The 21,516-nt window shown below is 38.2% G+C and overlaps 1 protein-coding gene across 1 annotated transcript; it reads right to left on the bottom strand.

The window, feature by feature from the left end:
- Positions 1–2,568: 2,568 nt before the first annotated feature.
- On the bottom strand, positions 2,569–7,532 carry LOC141612107 (zinc transporter 4, chloroplastic-like). The gene is made up of 4 exons (XM_074430820.1): positions 7,155–7,532; positions 6,948–7,008; positions 5,741–6,462; positions 2,569–3,569 (listed from the first exon to the last, which is right to left on the bottom strand). The coding sequence occupies exons 1-4, from the start codon at positions 7,170–7,172 to the stop codon at positions 3,114–3,116; spliced, it is 1,257 nt and encodes a 418-aa protein (XP_074286921.1). The 5' UTR covers positions 7,173–7,532; the 3' UTR covers positions 2,569–3,113.
- Between the last annotated feature and the right edge of the window lie 13,984 nt (positions 7,533–21,516).

The raw sequence follows: 21,516 nt of genomic DNA, 5'->3' as shown, positions 1-21,516 counted from the left end.
CTCATATGACCAAGCCTCATATGCCACAGCTTAGTCAAATCTTCTTTATCAACATCTGAGGATGCAACAAAGAATTAACCCGACAGAGTAGATCCTCGAAGATAATATAGAGTACCATGCTTGATACCTCTCGAACCACATTCGAACCTTTGCAGACGTTCGAACTCCACCTACACCTTGAAAATCGAAACCCCATCGTCTAACGTACTTAAGGAGATCAAATTCTTTTCATCAGTGGAACATGTCTAACTTCGTTCAATGTGCAGAATTTACCATCATGTGTCCTTACCCTGACTGAGCCGATTCCAACTATCCTGCAAACAGCATTGTTGACCATAGAAATAGTGCCTCCATCTATCTGTTCATAAGTTGTAAACCACTCTCTGCGCGGACATATATGGTAAGATGCTCCAGAATCTAGAATCCACACATCAGTGTGATGCGTAACTAGAGCATAATCATCTTCCTCGGAATCTGCATTTGCTACACCAGCAGTAACAGTACCAGACTTGTTCTGTTTATCTTTCTTGGGGCAATCGAATTTCCAATGCCCCTTCTCTTTACAGTAGTTATAGACATCAGTAGGTTTAGGACCCTTAGAAACATAAGAACCGGAAGTACCAGAAGTACCAGCAGAATTAGAAGAACCCGAATAAGAAGGCTTCTTATACTTTTTCTTACCCGAATTTTCCTATCCATAACCCCCACTGGCTACTAACCCCCGGCACTGATTGATTGTCGTACTGCATACCCGGCCGCCTTATGGCGCAGATTCTCTAGTATGAAAAGACGACCTAACATCTTCTAGAGTAACAAAGATATCTTTACCCATAATAAAAGACTGTACAAAATTCTCATACGATAACGGTAAAGAAACTAACAGAATTAATGCGGCATCCTCATCTTCTACCTTAACATCAATGTTACGTAATTCTAGTAAAATTGTGTTTAACTGATCTAAATGATCTCGAAGAGGCATACCTTCCTGCAATCTCAGACTGAACAGACGTTGCTTCAGAAGCATCTTATTGGTCAAAGACTTGGTCATATAAAGACTCTCAAGCTTTTTCCACAGGCCGGCAGCGGTAGTTTCCTCCGCGACTTCAGTGATGATATCATCAGCAAGACACAACATAATCGTTGAATGTGCCTTCTCCTCCGGATCGCCATCTCAAAGAATAGCGGCGATAGCGAGTTGTGCCTTCCGTCTTCTTATCTGAAAGCGGCGCCCACAACCCTTGCTGCTTTAATAGAGCCCGCATCTTGATCTGCCACAGACTAAAACTATTCCTCCCGGTAAAGCGATCGATCTTTATGTTCATCGCCGACATCTTTCTCGCTTGTCAGGAACCCGAAGGCTCTGATACCAGTTTGTTATAACAGAAGCAAGAAAGAACAAATAAAAGAACAATAAAGAGACAAACGCACAGATTTACGTGGTTCACCAATGGTGTGTTAGCTACGTCCACATGGTAGAAGGGAGAGAGTTTTATTGATATGTGAGGAGTTTTCAGATTACAGATTCAGATGATATAACTGCTAGGTAGAGGCTTAAAGAGTTTATATAATACTCTCTAAGACCTAATACAGAATGACCTAATAAAGGCCCAAGACAGACCTAGCCCAATAACAGATACGGATACCGTTACCCCCGCATAGTCGTTTGAAAGGCGACTAACAAAATCAAGGCACAAACCCAACACTATTGAACATTTTCAATATTACGTACATACTTTTACTTAGAGTCTTAGACCTAACAAACAGATCAACCAGGTCGGAATTTGGTCAACCATTTGGTTATGTCATATATTCAAGTCAAATTGGGTCTCTGGCTGAGTCGTTTCAGATGGATTGGGGTGTTTTAAATTCAGGCATATACGAGTCCAGATTTGGGTAGACAACAGGCCGTATATTTCAAGTTCACGTATAACACGTGTTTGTCGACTTTGGGTACTAATCACGTCAATTTAAAGCGCATGCATAATACAGGTCGGGTTGCACCTTGATCATATGCATGATGGACATTCAAAGGGAGCATGCCAAGAAGCCAACAATGATATCCTCGTCGCTGAACATTGTCAAACTGTATCATAGAATAAACTTTAAATTCAATTTTTAGTAAATCAATCTATAGAAAGAAAGAAAAAACACCAACTGTAAATGTAAATTTGAACTTAATCACGGTAGCAGACTAGCACTAGAGAATAGAGATACTCCATCTGTCCCGATTAATTGTTGTCATTTGATTTTGGCACAAAAACAGAGAAAAGAGGAGTGGGTCAATTACTAAATGACAAGTGGAATAAATTAAGTGTCAATGATCAAATTGCTCATCAAATTCATTCTCAAAATAGAAAGGACAATAATTAACTGAGACACCCAAAATAGAAAAGGACAACAAATGACCACAGGACAGAGGGAGTAATTGCATGAAGTTAGTATACACAAGACACCTAACAGACTAACACCCCCTCATCAAATCCTCTCCAAATCCTCTAATAGTACAAGTAAACATTCAGTAGGTGTTTTACTGAAGGCGAATTGCCGAAACTACAAAAAACAGCAAAATGAAAAGCAGAACATGTGGACTTTGTACCGAAAAAAAGGGGGAAATAATAATGTCACTACACTTTTGTTTAATGCCACAAAAATACAAGCTAAGTCTGAGGGTACGTTACTATTCACCGTCTCACAAACATGAGTGGCATTAGTGATTTTAGTAGTGGCGTTATGCCTTCCCAAAAAAAGGGCATTTGAGGATTTCCTGGTAAAAAATAAATAAAAATTAACATGTACCAAGATACATATACATTGAGAATATTTGGGATATAATCACAGCTTGTTCTTTCTTTTCCCCTTTTTGGTCCTCAGTTAGCACTGGCAGCAGTAAATACATCCCTTTAGAATTGTAGTTACAAGATAATGTACCCCGAAGAAAACTACCTCATCCGTCAATAGGGTATACTCTTGTGGCCAATACCAAAAAAGAAAAACCAACCCTCAAAATATTCAGATCCTTTTATGCTCTCCAATGAAGGTGCTTTATTTTGTCATGGTAAAAGGTCGCTCCTTTAAATGGCACAATGTAAAACCGTGGGGTATTCTAACAACAATCACGACCATATAGCAAGTAATGACATCAATGACGCTCCCAAGAAAAGTGCAAAGTAAGACACGACTTGGAGCCTCGTGTCGGACCTCATCCTTTTACTCATAAAATCGGCTGCTATTAAGTCAACTAAGGACATATAGACAAGAATCCCGGCCGAAATGGAATCAAGGGTTCCCTCAATAATAAGAGCTCTTGGACTGGCTTTATTGTAGAAGGAGGCGAGGGCTATGCCCGCAGCAATACCTCCTGGAGTAGTTAACGCGAAGAAACATGCCATTATAATAGTGTGCAAATTCTTGAATTGGGCTTGAGCTATACACCCTCCAAGAGCAAAGCCCTCGAAGAATTGATGAAAGGATAACGCGGCAATCAAAGGTCTGATTGTACAAGGGCTGTGTGATACTCCTAGAGATAGCCCAATCAGAACAGAATGTGAAACAATTCCAAGCTCCAAAACCTGCACGGGTTAGTTATTGTAGTTAATTTAAAACAGTTACTGACATGGGAATTAATTTATTGAGAAGAACACAAACACAGAAAAGTTCACACCATCATGCTATGTTCCACCAAACCAGCCAAAAAACAGGTTAAGAACTAGAGCAGTTTCACGTTTTATATTTTCATTTCTCGGATAATCAAAAAAATGTAGCCACTTCGGGTGGAACCAAATCCTAGCAATCCTTTGGCCTTGTAACAAGGAATAAAGCAAATGACTCACTTAAATGTTTGTACATCTCTTTCTGTGAAGTGGTAGCTGGTCGATGCAATTCATGACACAACTTCCGTCGCATGGGTTAGCCGATAGTAGCCTCTATGTGCTGAATAAAAAAGAAAGGCTCATCCTCGAACCTCGCCATGCGTAGGAGCCTTTTAAGGCTCTTCGGTAATGTTGTTTATTTGAGAGTACGAGATGCAAAAGATGATCTAAAAGGAAATTTTGGAGTGAGAAGTCTCTTTGATTATATCAGATATAGAAGATGATGATGATTATTGATGTCCCCTCAAAGACGAGAGAATTAAGAAATGACCATTTTCAACTTAAAACTAAAGGCATTTAAGCATTTAGCATTCATGGTTAAAAACCGGTGTTGCTAACATCCATGATTTGAATGTGCTGAGCAAGAATTACACTCAACAGTCACTTGAAATATCGAAAGACTTGTCTACTTCATTGATGTTAGTTTCTTTTTATTTGTAACACTTTTAGTTACTTTTTTCCGGACATCTTTCCGTAAGAATCCTATATAAGAGGCTGAGATTCCACAAGAATTTTGTTTTCATTTTTAAACATTCTTTATAAGTGCCGCATGCCTTCTATTAATAAATTAGTCTTTTCTCAAAAGAATCCTACACTTGAAAGGCATAAATGGTCAATCCAATGTAACATTACAAATGCAACAAGATAGATATGCTGATACTCTTAGTAATCTTCTTCTATTTTTTTTTTACCCTCGGTAACCATGCCAGTTCATGATTCGATGCATGGATAATGGAGCGCAAACTGGTCAACTACTTGTCTTTTTCTTAAGTTACTTGCTCAAAGAACTAAATCCTTGATAGGTAACCTTCGTCCTTCGACTATAAGCAATTGAGGAAATACCCTAAAGTTTAGTATACACATCAATCCATGCCCTGCTCCAGATTAGTGCAGCATGTACTACAATGAAATTTTTTAACTAATTCCCTTATAGAGAATCAAAAGACTAGGAATATTTAAACTTGGTTATTGATATATTGTGCTGGTGCCCTCTTATGTTTTCTAGTGCTTAATGTTTTACTTCATGAGAATATGAGATTCTTGTCAAGTTGTCAATACTTTAGTTTACTTGTTCAAAGAGTTCTGTGACAATCACTACATCAAAGAATACCTACCATCCATGACATAATTCTAAATATTCACTAAGATCTAAATTTCAACTAATCTCACATGACTTCTATAACACCTGTTTCCATGATGTAAAGAGTACTAAAAACACACGTCTTCAATAATACTCAGATACAAAATATTAAAATAATACTCCCTCCGTCCCGGTCATTTATTTTCCTTTGGTTTTGGTATAAAAACCAAGGAGAGGAGATGGGACCGTTTATGGGTGGTGTTATTGAGTGACAAGTGGACAATAGGTTATGTGGACGATGAAATTACCCTTCAAAAATATTCTCAATATAGAAAGGTAAACAAATGAATGAGACACCCATAAATGGAATAGGTAAACAAATGATCAGCACGGAGGGAGTAATAGTCTCTTACTATGTTACTCGGACGCTTCCCATTGGAAGTGTTTCTCGTGTAGAAAACTCCAACCTTCCTATTGCAGACTATACCTTTAGCCCACAAAAATGACACACTTTCACAAAATAGCCGTGTTTAACTCGACATTGTGTCGCACTGACACTTGCAACTAACTCGGAGCAACCAGGTGCCATATCAGGCACGTAACACAGTAAAGAACTACAAGGTCAAAATATCTCTATTTCAATAGCTTGGTTTCATTTTCTAGAGCAGGATGCACATAGATCTTCTGATCTTCATGTTCCTCAGTAAAAATATAAATAGAATAACAAATATCAATCTCAAATCGAGTTTGCTGAATGCATCAAAAAGATAATAACCAGAAAGTGTATTACCTGTGAGATAACAACATGTCGTGCATTGCTATCTTCGCCAAAGCTATAATCATGAGAGTGTCCATGGCCGTGCCCGTGCCCGTGCCCATGCCCATCATCAGAAAGATCAACTACATGTCCATCATGTGCATCATGACCGTGACCATGAGCATACATCCCCACAATACTCTCCTCCCGACCACCACAATGCACACCATGATGACCGCCTGCCATTCGATCCGCTGGTAAAATCCCAGCAGCTGAAGTCGAATCTAGCGACCCATCAAGCCCAAGCTCATCAGTTAGCCCACCTTTTTTGCTTTTCATTTTCTCAGCCTTCCTCTCATACAATTGTGTGCCCACAAAATCCAACAAAAAGGTCAACAATGCGGCCATCATTGCAAAAAACCCAGAAAATGGGAACTTCGACCAAGGGTTTTCTGGCAAACACGGGTTGGTTAAATTCTCTGAACCATCTGGTAGCATATGCACAAAACCAGTGGCTAGTACAACTCCAGCTGCAAATGCTTTTGCAGCTATAAAAACATTCCCATTAGTGGCAAGAAAGCTTCTCTTGCGGCCGAACAACGGGATAGCAATTCCCATTGACCCAGCAACAAGAATTGAGCTGATTGCAACGAGTTTCAGAGTCAATGCGGCCGAGTCATCTCGACATAAATCAGACTCTGCGTGCTTACACGTTGAATTAGACATGGATTCTTGAAATTGGATCATCAGGGCACCTAATTTGCATGAATTGGCAGTGCCCAAAAGTCAGAGCGGTCATAATACTATAGCTCTTACTACAGTTTATAAAAAGAATTTAATTATTTCGGATTTTCACTTGTCTGTTGTTAATACAGAACTTTTTGTAGCTAATTGTTGGGGAAATGGAGACAAAAATTAATCAAACAACACAAAAAGACACAGAAATTTAACAGTAGTGTACTAGTAATTGAATAAGCATGTTTAACACGGCTACAACTGTACGAGGGCCTTTTATATGTTAAGCGCCTCATTTAACGATAATCCAATCGGCCGTGAGCAACAATTAATCGAATTCTCACTCAGAAGATAAAAAAATCAACTCATTACCAGATTTTCATTGAACAAATAAACAAAAAACGTATATTATATTGAATTTCCCAAAAACGTATACTTTGCACACAAAACATGAACATTCCTGTTATGAAAACAATCCAAAAAAAGGACAATACGAATTAAATACCTGACACCATGTTAAACTTCTCTCTGAAGGGTCTAAGACAGATCAAAGGGTACAAAATATCCTGCAAAGTGCAAAACAAAACCCCATTAAAGATTTGTAACAAATTAATTAAACCCAGAAAAATAATCCCATAACATTGACAAAGACCAAAACTTTACACAAATTACAAACGATATTAGACGATGTCATGTTTAAATAATGACTAACCTCGAAAAAGGATGACATCAGAAAATTATTAAAAAAAAAAAAGAGTGAAGGGGTTTAAATTATATATCTGAAATAATGATTAAATGATGGGAATTTGCAAAATTGTTATGATGATAATATAAGTAAGATGGTAGATATATAAGGATTGAAAGGGTCGGGGTTGAATTATAAGAGGTGAGACTTATCAAAGAGAAATAAATGTGAAAGATACATGAAATAGAAGAATGTCGACATAATTGAGAAATATGTGAGTTGCTGAGATGAATGTGTGTGCATGACTCCATTTTCATGTCGACATTCTTCCATCATTTTTACAGTATATTCACATGCATGATTTATGTGTCAGTCTAGAAAGTTTATGCCAGATTGAGTGAGACTGTGGAGTTGTGGTGCTGGTTATGTACTTTTCTTCTCTCTTCTACTTTTGCACGCTAGCAGTTCAACATCTTCAAATGTTAAGAATTTTAATCAACACAAAATCTCATTTGTGACGGCACGTATCCGTCACTTTGAAGTGACGGCACGTATCCGTCACTTTGAAGTGACGGATACCATTTTCCCTCACAAATGACCCAAATAGAGGAGAGAGGGAAGCACATGGGCCATGGGGTGCCCCCACCTTGTCCCCCCTATCCGTTTTGTGAGTGGCATTATCCGTCACTTGTTCCGACCCGTCTTCAGCAAGACTAATTGTTTAATCAATGTGCCTACATAATAAATTTGGATTTTGTCAAATTTGGTACCTTCTATCTTCAATCATTTATTATCTATTTATTTTGACACAAAGACCAAGCAAATGATAAAAAGGAGAGAAAATAATGGTAAATGTTGTGAAATATAGAGTATGAGAATTAGAGCATCCACATTGAAGAAGATTGTTCATCCTCTTAGATGAAAGAGAGTGTTAAGAGGATGTCCTCCTCAATGTGGCAACATCCTCTTCACATCCTCTTTAAAGAGGAAGAGGAAGACATCCTCTATAAATAGAGGATGTCCTTGTCTTGGCTCTTGTGCCAAATAAGAGAGAAAATGGGTGGTGGGGACTACTTAAAAGAGAGGAAATAAGATCCTCTTTAGACCATCCCCAAGCAAAGGTCGCACTAATTAGGTCGCGACCCGATTTTACTCTTAATCTCACCTTATTAACTTTGATCCACTTTCACCCTCTCAAGCAGAAGGTCACGACCTAGGTCATCAACTCAATCATTTCCCACTTTCCAACAATTTCAATCATTTCTCACATAATTACCCCACTAAAGCTTTTCTCATTTTTTCCAATTATCATATAATTTATATAACTTAATTTTATTTTCATAATTTCATAATTTATTTAATTGTAAAATAATAATTACGAGTAGATAATAAATATTTTATCTTTAATTCGGATATTAGTAAAAATATTAATTTAATTTTACCGCCGAATTTTAACGAAAATCTATTCAACGTAATAAATGTATTATTATTTTGAACAGCATAATCGAGTCAATATGATAACTTTAATACGGAGTATTAAACAAACTCCAAAATAAAACGAGTCAATATGATAACTTTAATAAGGAGTATTAAACTAACTCAAAAAAAAAAATGTTTTAACGTGGTTAGACCACAAGACACAACAAACCAAACTAAAAATTAATCCCCTTTTCCCAAATTCATTGCCCCCCAACCCAGATGAACAAAGAATCCCAAAAACAATTTCTCAAATAAAATCCCAAACAAACACATCAACATCACCATCATCAATCTTCAACATCAGTCGATCTTCGCCATCATCGATCTTCTATTTCTTAATCAATCAAACACTGTTAACATCTCCTATTCAGATCGTCCGACTCACGACCGTCATCTTGAACGATTACCATCACCGTCGTCGATCAACACCGTCTTCACCATCACCTTCACAACCCCATCAGGTAGCCATGTATTTATCTTTATTTTTTTTCTATTTTGAGGTTGTTTTAATTTTCTTATTTATAAAAATATTAAGAATGTCAAAATATATCAAAATTGAGCTCATTTAATAGACAATTTAAAAATATAGTTCTTTTTTATATGCTCATGTTTTTTATTGTTTTGATTTATTGTATCATTCTCATCTAGTTTCTTAACTAGTTCTTCATATATTTCTCTTATTTGGGAAATTGCAGGCATGCAGGGGAAGTAGCAGTTACTTTTACAGACAAGGGTGAAGTGTGTCCTTTAATTTTTGAGTAACCAAACAGAACATGACACCTAGCAGGTCACGGAAGAGGTCGAGGTCACCAGAAAAGGTTACAAACTGACCTTTACTTGCCTTGGCCACGACCTGGTCACGCTAATTTTTCCCTTAATCATGATTAAGGTGACCCAAGCAAGGTCACGACCTCCTTCACGACCTTGCTTGGGGATGGTCTTAATGTGGAAAAGAAGAGAGGAAGAGGATGAAAAAAGTGGGAAATTGGGTAGTGAAAAGAGAAAGTAGTATGACCAATGAAAAAATTAGAAAAAATTGAAGAGAGGAAGATGACCTCCTTTTCAATGTGCATGCTCTTAGAGAGAGAAACTCAAGAGAAAGTAAGGGAGACAGAACTGTATTCTTATTTCATTATGAAGAGTATGTATATACAATACAATGGGAGAAGGTTTCCATAAGACAATATAGGGCTGTAAATGATCCGAGCCGGCTCGACAAGCCCTCGGAATCGGCTCGGTCAAAGCTCGGCTCGAGCTCGGTCAAAACGAGCTCGAGGTCGAACTCAAGCCGAGCTTGGCTAAATACGAGCCGAGCCCGAGCTCAGCAAGGCTCGGCTCGAAAGCTCGTTTATAGTTTTTTTGTACAATATTTATATTTTTAATATTAATTTTATTATAAATTATATGTTATTTAGTCATGTATAATTATATTATATTATAATAATTTTTAGAATTTTATAATCTTATTTATTATTTAAAAATATTTATATTTAGTTAGATTAAAAAAAGTTAGAAAGTGAAAATAATATAAAGACAAAACGAGCTCGATTCGAACCCGAGCCGATCTCGAGCTTTTTCCAAGCCGATCTCGAGCTTTATTTTTTTAAGCTCGACGAGCTTCGAGCCGAGCCCGAGCCCGAGCTCGAGCTCAGATCGGCTCGTTTACACCCTTAACACAATATATTCTAGAATATTCTAAGATATGGACATCCATATAATAATTTCATAACACTCCCCCTTGGATGTTCATTACTGAAGAAGATGTCTCGTTAAAAACCTTCCTACAAAAACCCCATGGGGAAAACGCTAGTGAATAAAAAGAGTACACTAATCTTCAAACACGCATAACAAGCTGCTTCATTGAAACATTTCCATGGAAAACCCAGTGGGACAAAACCATGGCTAAGGAAAAAGAGTACAGCGCCTGCTACTCCCCCTGATGAATGCATAACTTATGTATCTTGAAATGATACATGCTTTGACATAATTTCTTGATTGTTGAAGTAGTGCCCATTGTGGTTGATAAACTTGAATCTTCGATCAATAGAAATCCATGACAACTTCGATGTCATATTTCTTTGAGAACTCATAATCTGAATATAATTATTTCATAATAACTCTTGGATCTTCATTTCAAAATAATATTTCTGTAATAGTGATATATTTTTTCCTCAATAAATGACATAACATTATATGTCTAAAACAATTGTCATCTCAACAATCACGATGACTTGACTATAGCGTAATAATGCGCTTATAGTGCAACCTCATTAAAAAAACATTGCTAGGAAAAACCCGCTGGGACAAAAACCTAGTCGAAGGGAAAAAGAGTGTTGCCATAATTCCGATAATTATTGAATAAATCATCCCATTCCTTTGGCTATTTTCTTTACTAAACCACATATGTATCAATGTATGTATGGATTGACATTCTCATTGAAAACTTAACTACATTATTTTTCAATTGTTATGGTACTTCTGAACCATAAACTAATTTCACATGTTTAGCAAGGAGCTCTTTTAAATCTTATTTCTCATATGCTCAAACTTCAGGTTGAGACAATAACTTTTCAAATAAACTCTATAGGAGTTTTGATGTTCCATTTTGGAACTAATCACGATATCTTTCAATCGTATTGTAGAGGTTTATATATTTCATCAAGAGTTTCAATAACTCAATTGATCAATCACTAACAATTAATGATCATTTATAAGAGGCTCCTACGGGGAGTTATCCTCAAAGGAGTAGATCATAATATATTTCTCTTTTTCAACATTATTCATTCAAAATTATATTATGAAACATGTGCATGCATATGATATGAAACTAAGTTCTAAATAACATATCCAAATATAATCCAATAATAATGTATATAGTAAAACTAAATGCTATGATAAACTTACTATCTATATGCACATGATGATGACTCGATAATGCAAACTGTACAGTTTTCTTTTCCAATATTCATAATTTGGATTGACTTAAAGTCAATAAGTGGACTTCTCGTCCATAAGCTCATTTATAATCATTGATTATATGCCGACAATCAAAATGGATTTAAATTTACGATCCCCATTTATAAAGTCCATAAAATACCGCGCGCAAATGTATGTAGGTTCCATAAATATATCGATATAATTTTATCACCTCTTGATGATATCAGTACTGTTAAATGATATCTGGATCTGAATATGTATGTGGCCTGGTACCATTATATTCATTTAAGCCATCTATTATCCTTCAGATATCGTGTCACTTTAGGGACACTTCAAATATAGCAATTATATGTCACACCAACTACTTGAACTTGCTATTTCACATTCATTGGAACCGTCAATTCATCTTGACTTTTATTATAATACACTTCAAGTGTATATACTTGTATTATTCTGGTAAAACATATGGTTATATCAAATTCAAAAACCTATACTCAATGAATTTAACGTATAACATTCTCTGAACTTTTGGTTCATTATGGGATCAATTTTGTTTTTACCAGCTTTAACTCACATTTCTCCCCATAAGGTGGTAAAAATATAACAAATATATAGTCCAATTATTTATCATAACCACCTTAAATCTCAATTTCTCATATCATCGATGAGAATTTATATGGCATCTTTGTACAATAATAAAATATTTTTGGAAGAAATGTATAATGCAATTGAATTTTTAATGTGCTGATTTATAATGCCCAATTTAAGAGATCAACGATTTTATATAAAATTCTAAATGTGATTATTAATCATGGGAACTACTCAGAAAAATCATTATGTGACTACAAGTCACACAATATAGTGTCAATCCATACACGAACATTTAAGTTATTTATTCAATATCGAGTAGTTTAGATCTCCAACATCATATATACCCAATCACAGTGTAGTGTCTTGCAGGAGTGTTCAGAATAAACCGAACCGCAAAACCGAAAAACCGTCCATTTTTAAGGTTCAATTAACCGAACCGTTTCGACAAAGCGGTTCTTTGAACCGAACCGTTAACTTTATTATGGAAAAGGTTCGGTCAAGGTTCGCAATTTTAGATAACCGGTTAACCGCGAACCGAACCATTTCACAAAAAAGTAAGCAAAAAATTAAAATATTATATAAAAAAATGTTCGTTCGTTTAATTTTCTTAGTGTATCCAAATTTTAAATTTCTTAAATTGATTAATGCTAAAGTTTAGCTTATTAACTTTATTGTTGGGTATAATATATAATGAAAATTTAATTAAACTATTAGAAAAAATTCTCAAAAATTAACGAAAACTGAAAAAAAAAAGTACTGTAGAACGATTATCGGTTAACCGGTAACCGAACTGCTAATAACCATTTAAAGTGGTTAGCCGAACCGTTTATAACCGTTTCTAACGGTGCGGTTTAGGTTCGGAGCTTTGTCGAACCGAACCATGTGCGAACCGAATTAAATTAGAGGTTCGGTGAATCGAACCGCGAATGAACACCTTTAGTGTCTTGCCTTTAATAAAATTTCTACACGAGAGAATTTCAGCACTCATCTTTTCTTGAAGATAAATTCAAGGTTTATCAAAACGGGTATAGTAAGAACCCCGGATGACTTTAATTTGTCACATCAGAATCATTTCATGTCAACTTTTTTTAGTTTGCCAAAAATACACGATAATCTTTAATGAGAATTGGATTTATCTCAATAGTTTCACTTATCACATGAACACATGCCATAATTTAGTTGACAAAATTCATCATGCTAATCTTATAGTAATACTTGTATCAGTAAATCTCAAATTAAAATTTTATATCCGGCCAGATAAATGACGTGACATCTGACATAGGACACAATAAGTGTCTCATATATGTACGCAAGACTCGTCAATATTCCAATAGGGAATATATTACTCTTTGAGTATTTTCATATGACCAACAATTATAATCGTCAACATATACAATGATGACATATGCATGCTTATCACAACGCATGTTTCAATGTGCTATGTAGCATGATAATACATATAAGTTGATCAAAATTCAACTTACGAATCAATTATTTCCCTCAAAGATCAGAGATATTCAATAACTTTCAAATTAGTTGTATTTTTCGACCATTTACTTCACAATATATTATATATTGGTCACATGATCACTTTTATTTCAGGACTAAAGTAAACGTCCTGTTCCATACGGAATTTTAGTGTTTTAAAATAAATACATCACGTCCTCGTATTTGACCACTACATACCGATGACATAATTCCCTCCAATAAAATCATAATTTCACATGAAAACAAGATATCGCTCATAAAGTGTTCAAATCATATTTTCACCATATTATGTCTTTAAGACTACATTAATTATATGGATGAAATGAAAAATATATTGCATCATCAATAAATCTCGTATGCCATAGTTTATGAGCTTTTTGACATCCATGAATAAACCCCGAGTTTATTCTTATTTTAATACTCAAAATGATTCACCGTATGAAAAATGTGAATTGCAAACACCGAGACCTTTAGGCCACGATTTTAATATTTGTAAACATTATGGACTCTAGGTCATAATTCTATATATGTAAATACTATGAACTTCGAGTCATAGTTTCATTATTTGCAAACACTATGAACTTTAGGCCATATTGTAAATGTCAAAATTTTAATCCATATATAATTTTTCCTTTCTCATATCAAACTCTTGCATATACGAGTTTCATATTCTCACATGACTTTTCATGAGATATTCACTTTCATGAGATATTTTCATTTCTTTCAATGAACGAATATGGCTCAATAAGGCCACATCATTAAGCTCAATTAAGGCTTATTTACTTGGCTCATCAAATGCCACATTATTAGGCTCAATTAAAACCGCAATATTAGGCTTGTCATAACGCCATATTTTCGATCTCTGCTACAGACAGAGTCTTTGTGAGATGTCACATTCACTTCAAAGAATGGATCAAATTTCATATCTCATTATACTATTCAGCTTCAGGTGAACAAGAATCAATTCGCAAATAAATTTGCCTTTCATAAAGACCGCTTTAAATTGAACAGCGGTTCATATACTCATAGACGTGGACTTCTGACCACTTACACTTATACAATATGAAAATATTGTACTGATGAGACGATGTTAAATTATTACACATTTTTAAAACTTTGAACTTCAGGTCAAAGTTATAATATGGACATATCTTCTCATCTTTATAAAATAATCTTTTGGAACTTCAGGTCCAAAATTATATGATATGTCCTCTTTCAAAACTTATGATCATAAGATGCCAATATAAATTGCGACAAAATTAACCAAAATCCAATACATACCCATTATGATCATAAGATGCCAATATAATGTTGTAGTAATAGAATTATCACACGAAATTGTCAAAGAGAAAGGATGTACACAAGAAAACACAATGGTTTAACGTGATATACATGAATAACCATTGACCACTATGTAAGCATGTTTGATTAAAGACTCATCCCAATTTTAATCTAACTATACTTTTATATTTCACGTCAAATTGCCAGTTAATATTACGAGTGTACATGTGATAAGAGTCTCAATACTACGATATGCTTTTTGCTAACTTCGCAAAACAAATTAACAATCATTACCACACTATAATTAACAAATAGTGGATGGACTAAATAACGTCTGACTAACAAAACATGAAAGACAATGATGACATTGGATTTGTGCATAAAACCTTCAAATAAATATTAAATTAATTATACTTTTATATGGTAAACAATTATAATATAAACATATCTTAATTAACGAATTACGGAGTATATGTTAGGATAATCTCGTAGATAAACCGATCTTTCATTAATCAAACATAAGCATGGATAATCATAACGTACCTCTCAAAGCAATTTAGATGTTAGGGATAATAGGGTGAGCTATTCAATGGATTTTTTTTTCTACGCAAGTATAGAATAATAAGGTTAGGGTTAGAGATTCGTGCTGATAACATGTTGTGAAATATAAAGTATGGGAATTAGAGAGAGAAACTCAAGAGAAAGTAAGGGAGACAGAACTGTATTCTTATTTCATTATGAAGAGTATATATATACAATACAATAGCAGAAAGTTTCCATAATATAATATACCCTAGAATATTCTAAGATATGGATATCCATATAATATTATACTATAATATTTCATAACAGTAAAAGGATTGTATCAGCAAAAATTCTAAGGTCCACCGGGTGTACAAGAATATCGTACACCCTAGCGAATGAGATACCTTAGTTTTTATTTTATTAAGATTATGTGCTATTATTTATGGAGAATTTATTCAATTCTTATATTCTCATTGGGTAGGGTGTATGATGACATGGTACACCCGGTGTACCCAAGAATTTCTCATCACATCAGATGTACTACCTCGCACTTAATGAGTTTTTGAGTTTTTGTTTATTTTTTTTAGTTATGTAGAGTTTATAAATTCAATTCTTAATGAGTTTTTAAGTTTTTATAAAAGAAATCCGGAATTCGATTTTTAAACTTGTAAGTTTAACTTGACTTTGCATTACATTTTCGCTCTCCCTTTGTTTTTCATTTTCCATTTTTTATTCGCATTTTGAGGTGTGCGTTCACCCATGGAAGGTTCTAAAGGATGATTCATGTCAGCCGACCCCAAATCATTTTGGGATTAAGGTTCTGTTGTTGTTGTTGTTGTTGTTGTTGTTGTTGTTGTTGTTGTTGTTGTTGTTGTTGTTGTTGTTGTTGTTGTTGTTGTTGTTGTTGTTTGTAGAGTTTATAAATTACATTTCAGTTTTATGACGTCAAAAATCAAATTTTTCTAAGCTTATATGTATTTTTTTTAGTTATAATATAACTTTTTGAGATTAATGTATAAGTAAATGAACTCAAAAACTTTATAATAAAACTCAAAAACTTTATCTTAGTGCTCAAAAACTATATCATTTGATGTACTACATCAGATGTATTATCCACTTACTGTTTATTTAGTCGCACACTAGTGAGTAATGGTGTGGCTCGTGCTTTAGCGCATACTTTCCCTAGAGTAGTTGGTAGAGTTGTGTGGTCGAAGGTGTTGCCTCCGATTGCGAACAATGTTGTTACTGTTGATTTGTCATTTATGCCCTTCGGGTTTCCTTTCATAAAAAAAAAACTCTCTCACATGCCCCTTGGCCAATCCACATGTCCACTTATGGAGTATCAAAAATAGAAATAAGTAACAATTGAGTAATAAATCCCCAAAACGGAAATAACTTACAATTGACCGAGAGGGAGTATTATACTCCCTCCTATTCACCATTTTCTTCCCCTTTTCTTTTTGCAGAAGAAATAAGAAATTGAATTTGGACCACACAAAACACGCTACCCCACATGCTATTGAATTTGGACCACAGTCACCACACAAATCATACCATAAAAAGGAAATAGGAAAGAAAACGTGAATAATCCATTTAAGGAAATAGGGAAGAAAATGGTAAATAGGAGGGAGTATTATCTTTTGCTCAATAAAATTTACATATATCGGAGTAAAAGAATGAAAGATTAATTCAACAACTCTAACTTAATGTCAAACGGTGAGTTTAGGATAAAATTGGTAAAAATGGGAGTATGTTGAGTCTCGATACACAATATGTTAAGTTAGTTGTCGTTGTGACTAAAAGTGGTAAGGTTTGAGCTATGTGTCTAAAAAGATACTTCCTCCATTTCATTCAATTCCATACATTTGCCTTTTTGAACACTATTCACAAGTAGGGAGAATTTTCGATACAACTTCAAATATATAGCATAAAATATAGTCATGTGAGATCTTGTTTTAATTGTCTTACCGAGTATATTATAAATAACAAATTTTTATAATTTTTACTAATATGTAACTAAAGATAGGAACAACAGAAAACGAGCATTGATATACGTGTATAAAGCAAATGTATGGAATTGAATGAAACGGAGGAAGTATGAAATACCCCATTAAATAAAGGCGAGGAGAAAATGATGCATTATATTTGTTCCGGGTGTAATTCCAGAGCAGTGATTAGTTACCACCCGTGGCTTGTAGAATAATGTCTTGAGTTGATTCCTTCTCGTTCCTATCGTCCCTCGCGGCCTCTCCTGCAACAATGAACGAACTGAGGGCTTGGCTGTGTGCCAAGCGTACTCACTCCGACGCTCAAGTCAGTAAACTTAGAGGATTAAGTTGTGTTACTTGGCTAGATATGTATTGTAGAGAGATAAAGGAGATATTACCAAATGAATAGTGTATTTAGGTTATGATTGTGGGATCCTCTCCTCAATGAGGGTTGAGGAGTATTTATAGACTTTCACCTTTTGTCACGTAGTGGCCAAGTGGCCAAGTGGCTAGCAGGTGGAAAGACTGATCTACCCCTCGGCCGAGGGACCTATGGCAGGCCGGCGGACAATGTTGACTCGCCGCCGAGGGGTCTTGGATATGAGTACGCGGATGTGTGTCCCGGCTGGCAGGTTGTCATGCCGAGACCCAGGTGGCAGGCCGATGGGATGCATCGGCTAGGCTATCTAAGTCGTTGACTTGCTGTGGATGTCTTTGACCTTGCTCAGTGTGTTGACTTGGTCAGCGGTGCAGAATATGCCCCATCAATTTGCCCCCAGCGTAGTCTATGCCGTGGTATGGGCTCCGATGTACGTTGAGCATGTATTCTGCACAAGTAATTTTTAGAGATTTTCTGCATCGGCTTCTTCTTGTGCATCGGCGTGGCTCTTGCTAGGCCGTACCGTATACCATATCCCCCCTCCACATGGATGCGTAAAGGGCACTCGATGTGGAAAAGAATATGACGCTGGCCGTGACCAAGGCTGAGAGTGCCGGATGATTTTGATTGCCCCCGGCCGGTGCTTCCTGGCTTGGTTGATCGGGTGGCCGGCGGAGACCAGATACCTAGGAATTTGTTGAGGAAGATGAATAGTTGAAGGGATGTGAACGGGCGTGTTGAAGACGCCTGGTCACTGTTGCATTGATTGACGTTTAACTGTTGCGACGATTGACATTTCGTGGTTGCATGCTCGACACGTGTTTGCTCGTTGATTGGCTGTTGCTTCATGGGCTGTGCTCTGATTGGCCCTTCATTATGGGCTTTTTCCCTATAAATAGGGCAGTTTTTCCGTGATTTTGGTTACTAATTTCATTTTCTCAAATTTTCTTCAAAATTTCATCTTGCTAAACTCAAGGGCTTCCTCTTTCTTCCAATCTTCAGAGTCTTTGATCCGGCTAGCACTTTTTTCCTTTTAAGGTAAACAAACGAATTTTTCTTTTCTTTGCTAGTAATTTGTTGTGAACATGTCTGCTGCTGATGCCGGGGCTAGCACTTCTGCGCCGGGGGGTTCCCCGTCGCGTCTTGACGAGGAGGAGATTTTAGAGGCCATCCCGCTAAGGTTAGGGGGCCCTAGGCCTCCTTCTCCCGTAGCTGCCCTTCCCCTCCTGGAGGAGTTGGAGGATGAGGATGATGAGGGGGCTCCCAGTGGGAGGATTGCTACTCCGGACCGTGGTGAGGGGGCTCCCGTCGATGGTGGGAGGGTGACTGTTCCGGCTCATGGTGAGGCCTGCACGACTGGCCTTGATCGTGTCTGGACGAATAAATTCGCGAGCAGCTCCGGAGGGACCCTTTTCGGAGATCATTTCTCCTTCGGTGAGGGGTATAAAATTGTTATCCCGGAGGAGGGTCAGGCGGTCTGCTGCCCTCCCCCGGGCCATATCGGTGTATACCTTAAGCATTTGGAGTATGGGCTTCGGTTTCCTCTGAACGAACATGTCGTGGCCATCGTCAAATCTATGAACCTTGCCGTGGCCCAACTACATCCGTTGGCCATGAGGACGATAATCGGCTTCGTGTGGCTCTGCCTTTTTAAAGGGGAGGTCCCTACGGTCAACTTATTCCGCCGACTTCATAGTCTTCGGCCGTCGATCTCCCGAAAGGTGGGGTGGTACAGCGTGCAGACGGAGCCGGGATATATCTCCGTAAATAAGCTTACTTCCTGCAAAGACTGGCAGGGGCGATGGGTGTATGTCCGGGTGCCGGAGGACTACCCATTGCCTAGGTCTTTCCAGGGCCCCGTTCATTTGCGGTGCGAGACCCGGGAAGAGTATGAGAAACACGTTTCCCGGGGTAGCAAGGTTAAGATGGACGTTTCTTTTGTCCCCCTTACGGCGGATGAGGAGCGGGCAATGCAGCTATTTGATGCTGAGGAGGGATGGCTGCCCTCGACCCAGATTATTCTTCAGGACGAGATGCTCTGCCGCGTCGGCCTCATACCGACCCTCAGCCGTGGTGAGTAGGGTCGGTGTGAGGCCCACCTTTACTTGTTATGTTCCTGTTTGGAGCTTTTTTATTTCTTTCATATAACTCTTGTTTGGTTCCTTGCAGATCGGTTTGGTCAGGATCTCTCAGAGAAGGACTTGGAGAGGCTTGGGCTTGACAAGGACGGAAAGGTTCTCACCCGCCATCCTACGGCTGAAGCACGTGACCGCCGACTGTCTCCTAACGAAGTCATGGAAAGACAGACAAAGGCGTTGGATCAGGAGACGGCACAAGCGCGGGTTCTTGGCAACGTGCTGAGAAGACCAAAGAAGGCGGCGTCCAAGTCGGCGGCTGCATCAATGGCAACTCCCTCTTCGACCCCGGTGGTCGAAAAGGATCGTGTGGAGGTGATCAACCTTTCTGAGGAGGGGGTGACCATTGCTAAAGTCCCCTCTCCGAAGAAGAGGAAAGACCCACCGTCTGCTTCCACCGTTGCCTTGGAGGAGCCTGCTTCCGCCAGCCCTTCAGCTAAGAGGGTTCGAACTGGTACGGACTTAACTTGTGGTTCGGATTTAGCCGGCTCGTTGGGCATTCCTGGTGACAGGCTTTCTGACGTGGCAATGCACGGTGACATGGATGCTCTCTGTAATTTTTTTGCAGTTCCATCGTCGGAGGCCGCCGTCCTCACTGAACGGCAAGCAGGGAAGCAGCCTGAGAAGGCGGTTGAGAAAGCGGGTGACCAAAATGTCACCGTGGACTCCGCACCCCAGAAGGTTACCCCCGCCGAACTCGTGGCGGAGGGTGAGAGAATATACAAGAGGTTGGGGAGATGGAATCGTCTAGCCGCCTCCCTCATTATGGAGCAAGAGGAGGCCACGGCCCAATCTGGGCCGCTGATTGCAAAGCTCAAGTTTGATCTTCTTGCTGCGAGGGGTGAAGCCGGGAAGGCTAAGCTGGATCTCCGTGCTGCTGAGGGGCGTGCGGAGGAAGCTGAGAAGCTGCTGAGGGCCGAGAGGGCCAAAGTTGAGGATGCTGATGGCGCCACGGCCAAGATGATGGAGGAACGGGACAGGTACAAGGGCGCCTACGACTCTGTGGTTGCCAAGAGGGACGAGTGGGAGGATCGGTTCCAGAAGCAGGCGGAGGTGCTCAGGGACACGCAGGCTATCCTTGCTCAAAAAGAGAAGGATATTGAAATGCTTCAGGATGAGCTCCTTCCTAAAATGTGCGTCCAGTTCCGGGACCAGGCCGAGAAGGCGACCAGGGAGGCGATAAAAAGACTCGTCCCCGAGGGCTCCTTTCCATGGGATAAATTTGACACTCTTTTGGATGAAATGGCTGATGCTGAGGAGGCAGCGGCTACAGAGAAAGCTGAGACGGCGAAGGAGGCTCAGGCAACTGAGTCCAAGGCAGCTCAGGTAGCTCAGCTTTCCACGAAGCCGGCCACCGATGATGCTGTCGCCACTGACGCAGGGGATCATCAGGCATAGGGAGACGGGCGGTCGTCACCGGACTCACCTGGCGTCTCGGATAGCTTTAGCTGTTCGGGAGCCAATTATTGAGCCTTCTCTCCCTGCCATCCTTTTGGCGCTTCAAATTCCAAGTCTGTACCCTTTTGTTTTTCTGTTTTCTTGCTTTTTGTAAAGCTGTGGTAGGTAGAGTCTAGGCAATCCTTATG

Source organism: Silene latifolia, chromosome 11 (genome assembly GCF_048544455.1).
Source record: "Silene latifolia isolate original U9 population chromosome 11, ASM4854445v1, whole genome shotgun sequence".
Lineage (NCBI taxonomy): Eukaryota > Viridiplantae > Streptophyta > Magnoliopsida > Caryophyllales > Caryophyllaceae > Silene > Silene latifolia.
This window is presented reverse-complemented; position numbering and strand designations above follow the sequence as displayed.

Coding starts and splice junctions, on each gene's coding strand:
- LOC141612107 (XM_074430820.1), bottom strand. Junction 6,463..6,947: donor GAAGTTTAACATGGTGTCAG/GTATTTAATTCG, acceptor CATGCAAATTAG/GTGCCCTGATGATCCAATTT. Junction 3,570..5,740: donor GACATGTTGTTATCTCACAG/GTAATACACTTT, acceptor TAACCCGTGCAG/GTTTTGGAGCTTGGAATTGT.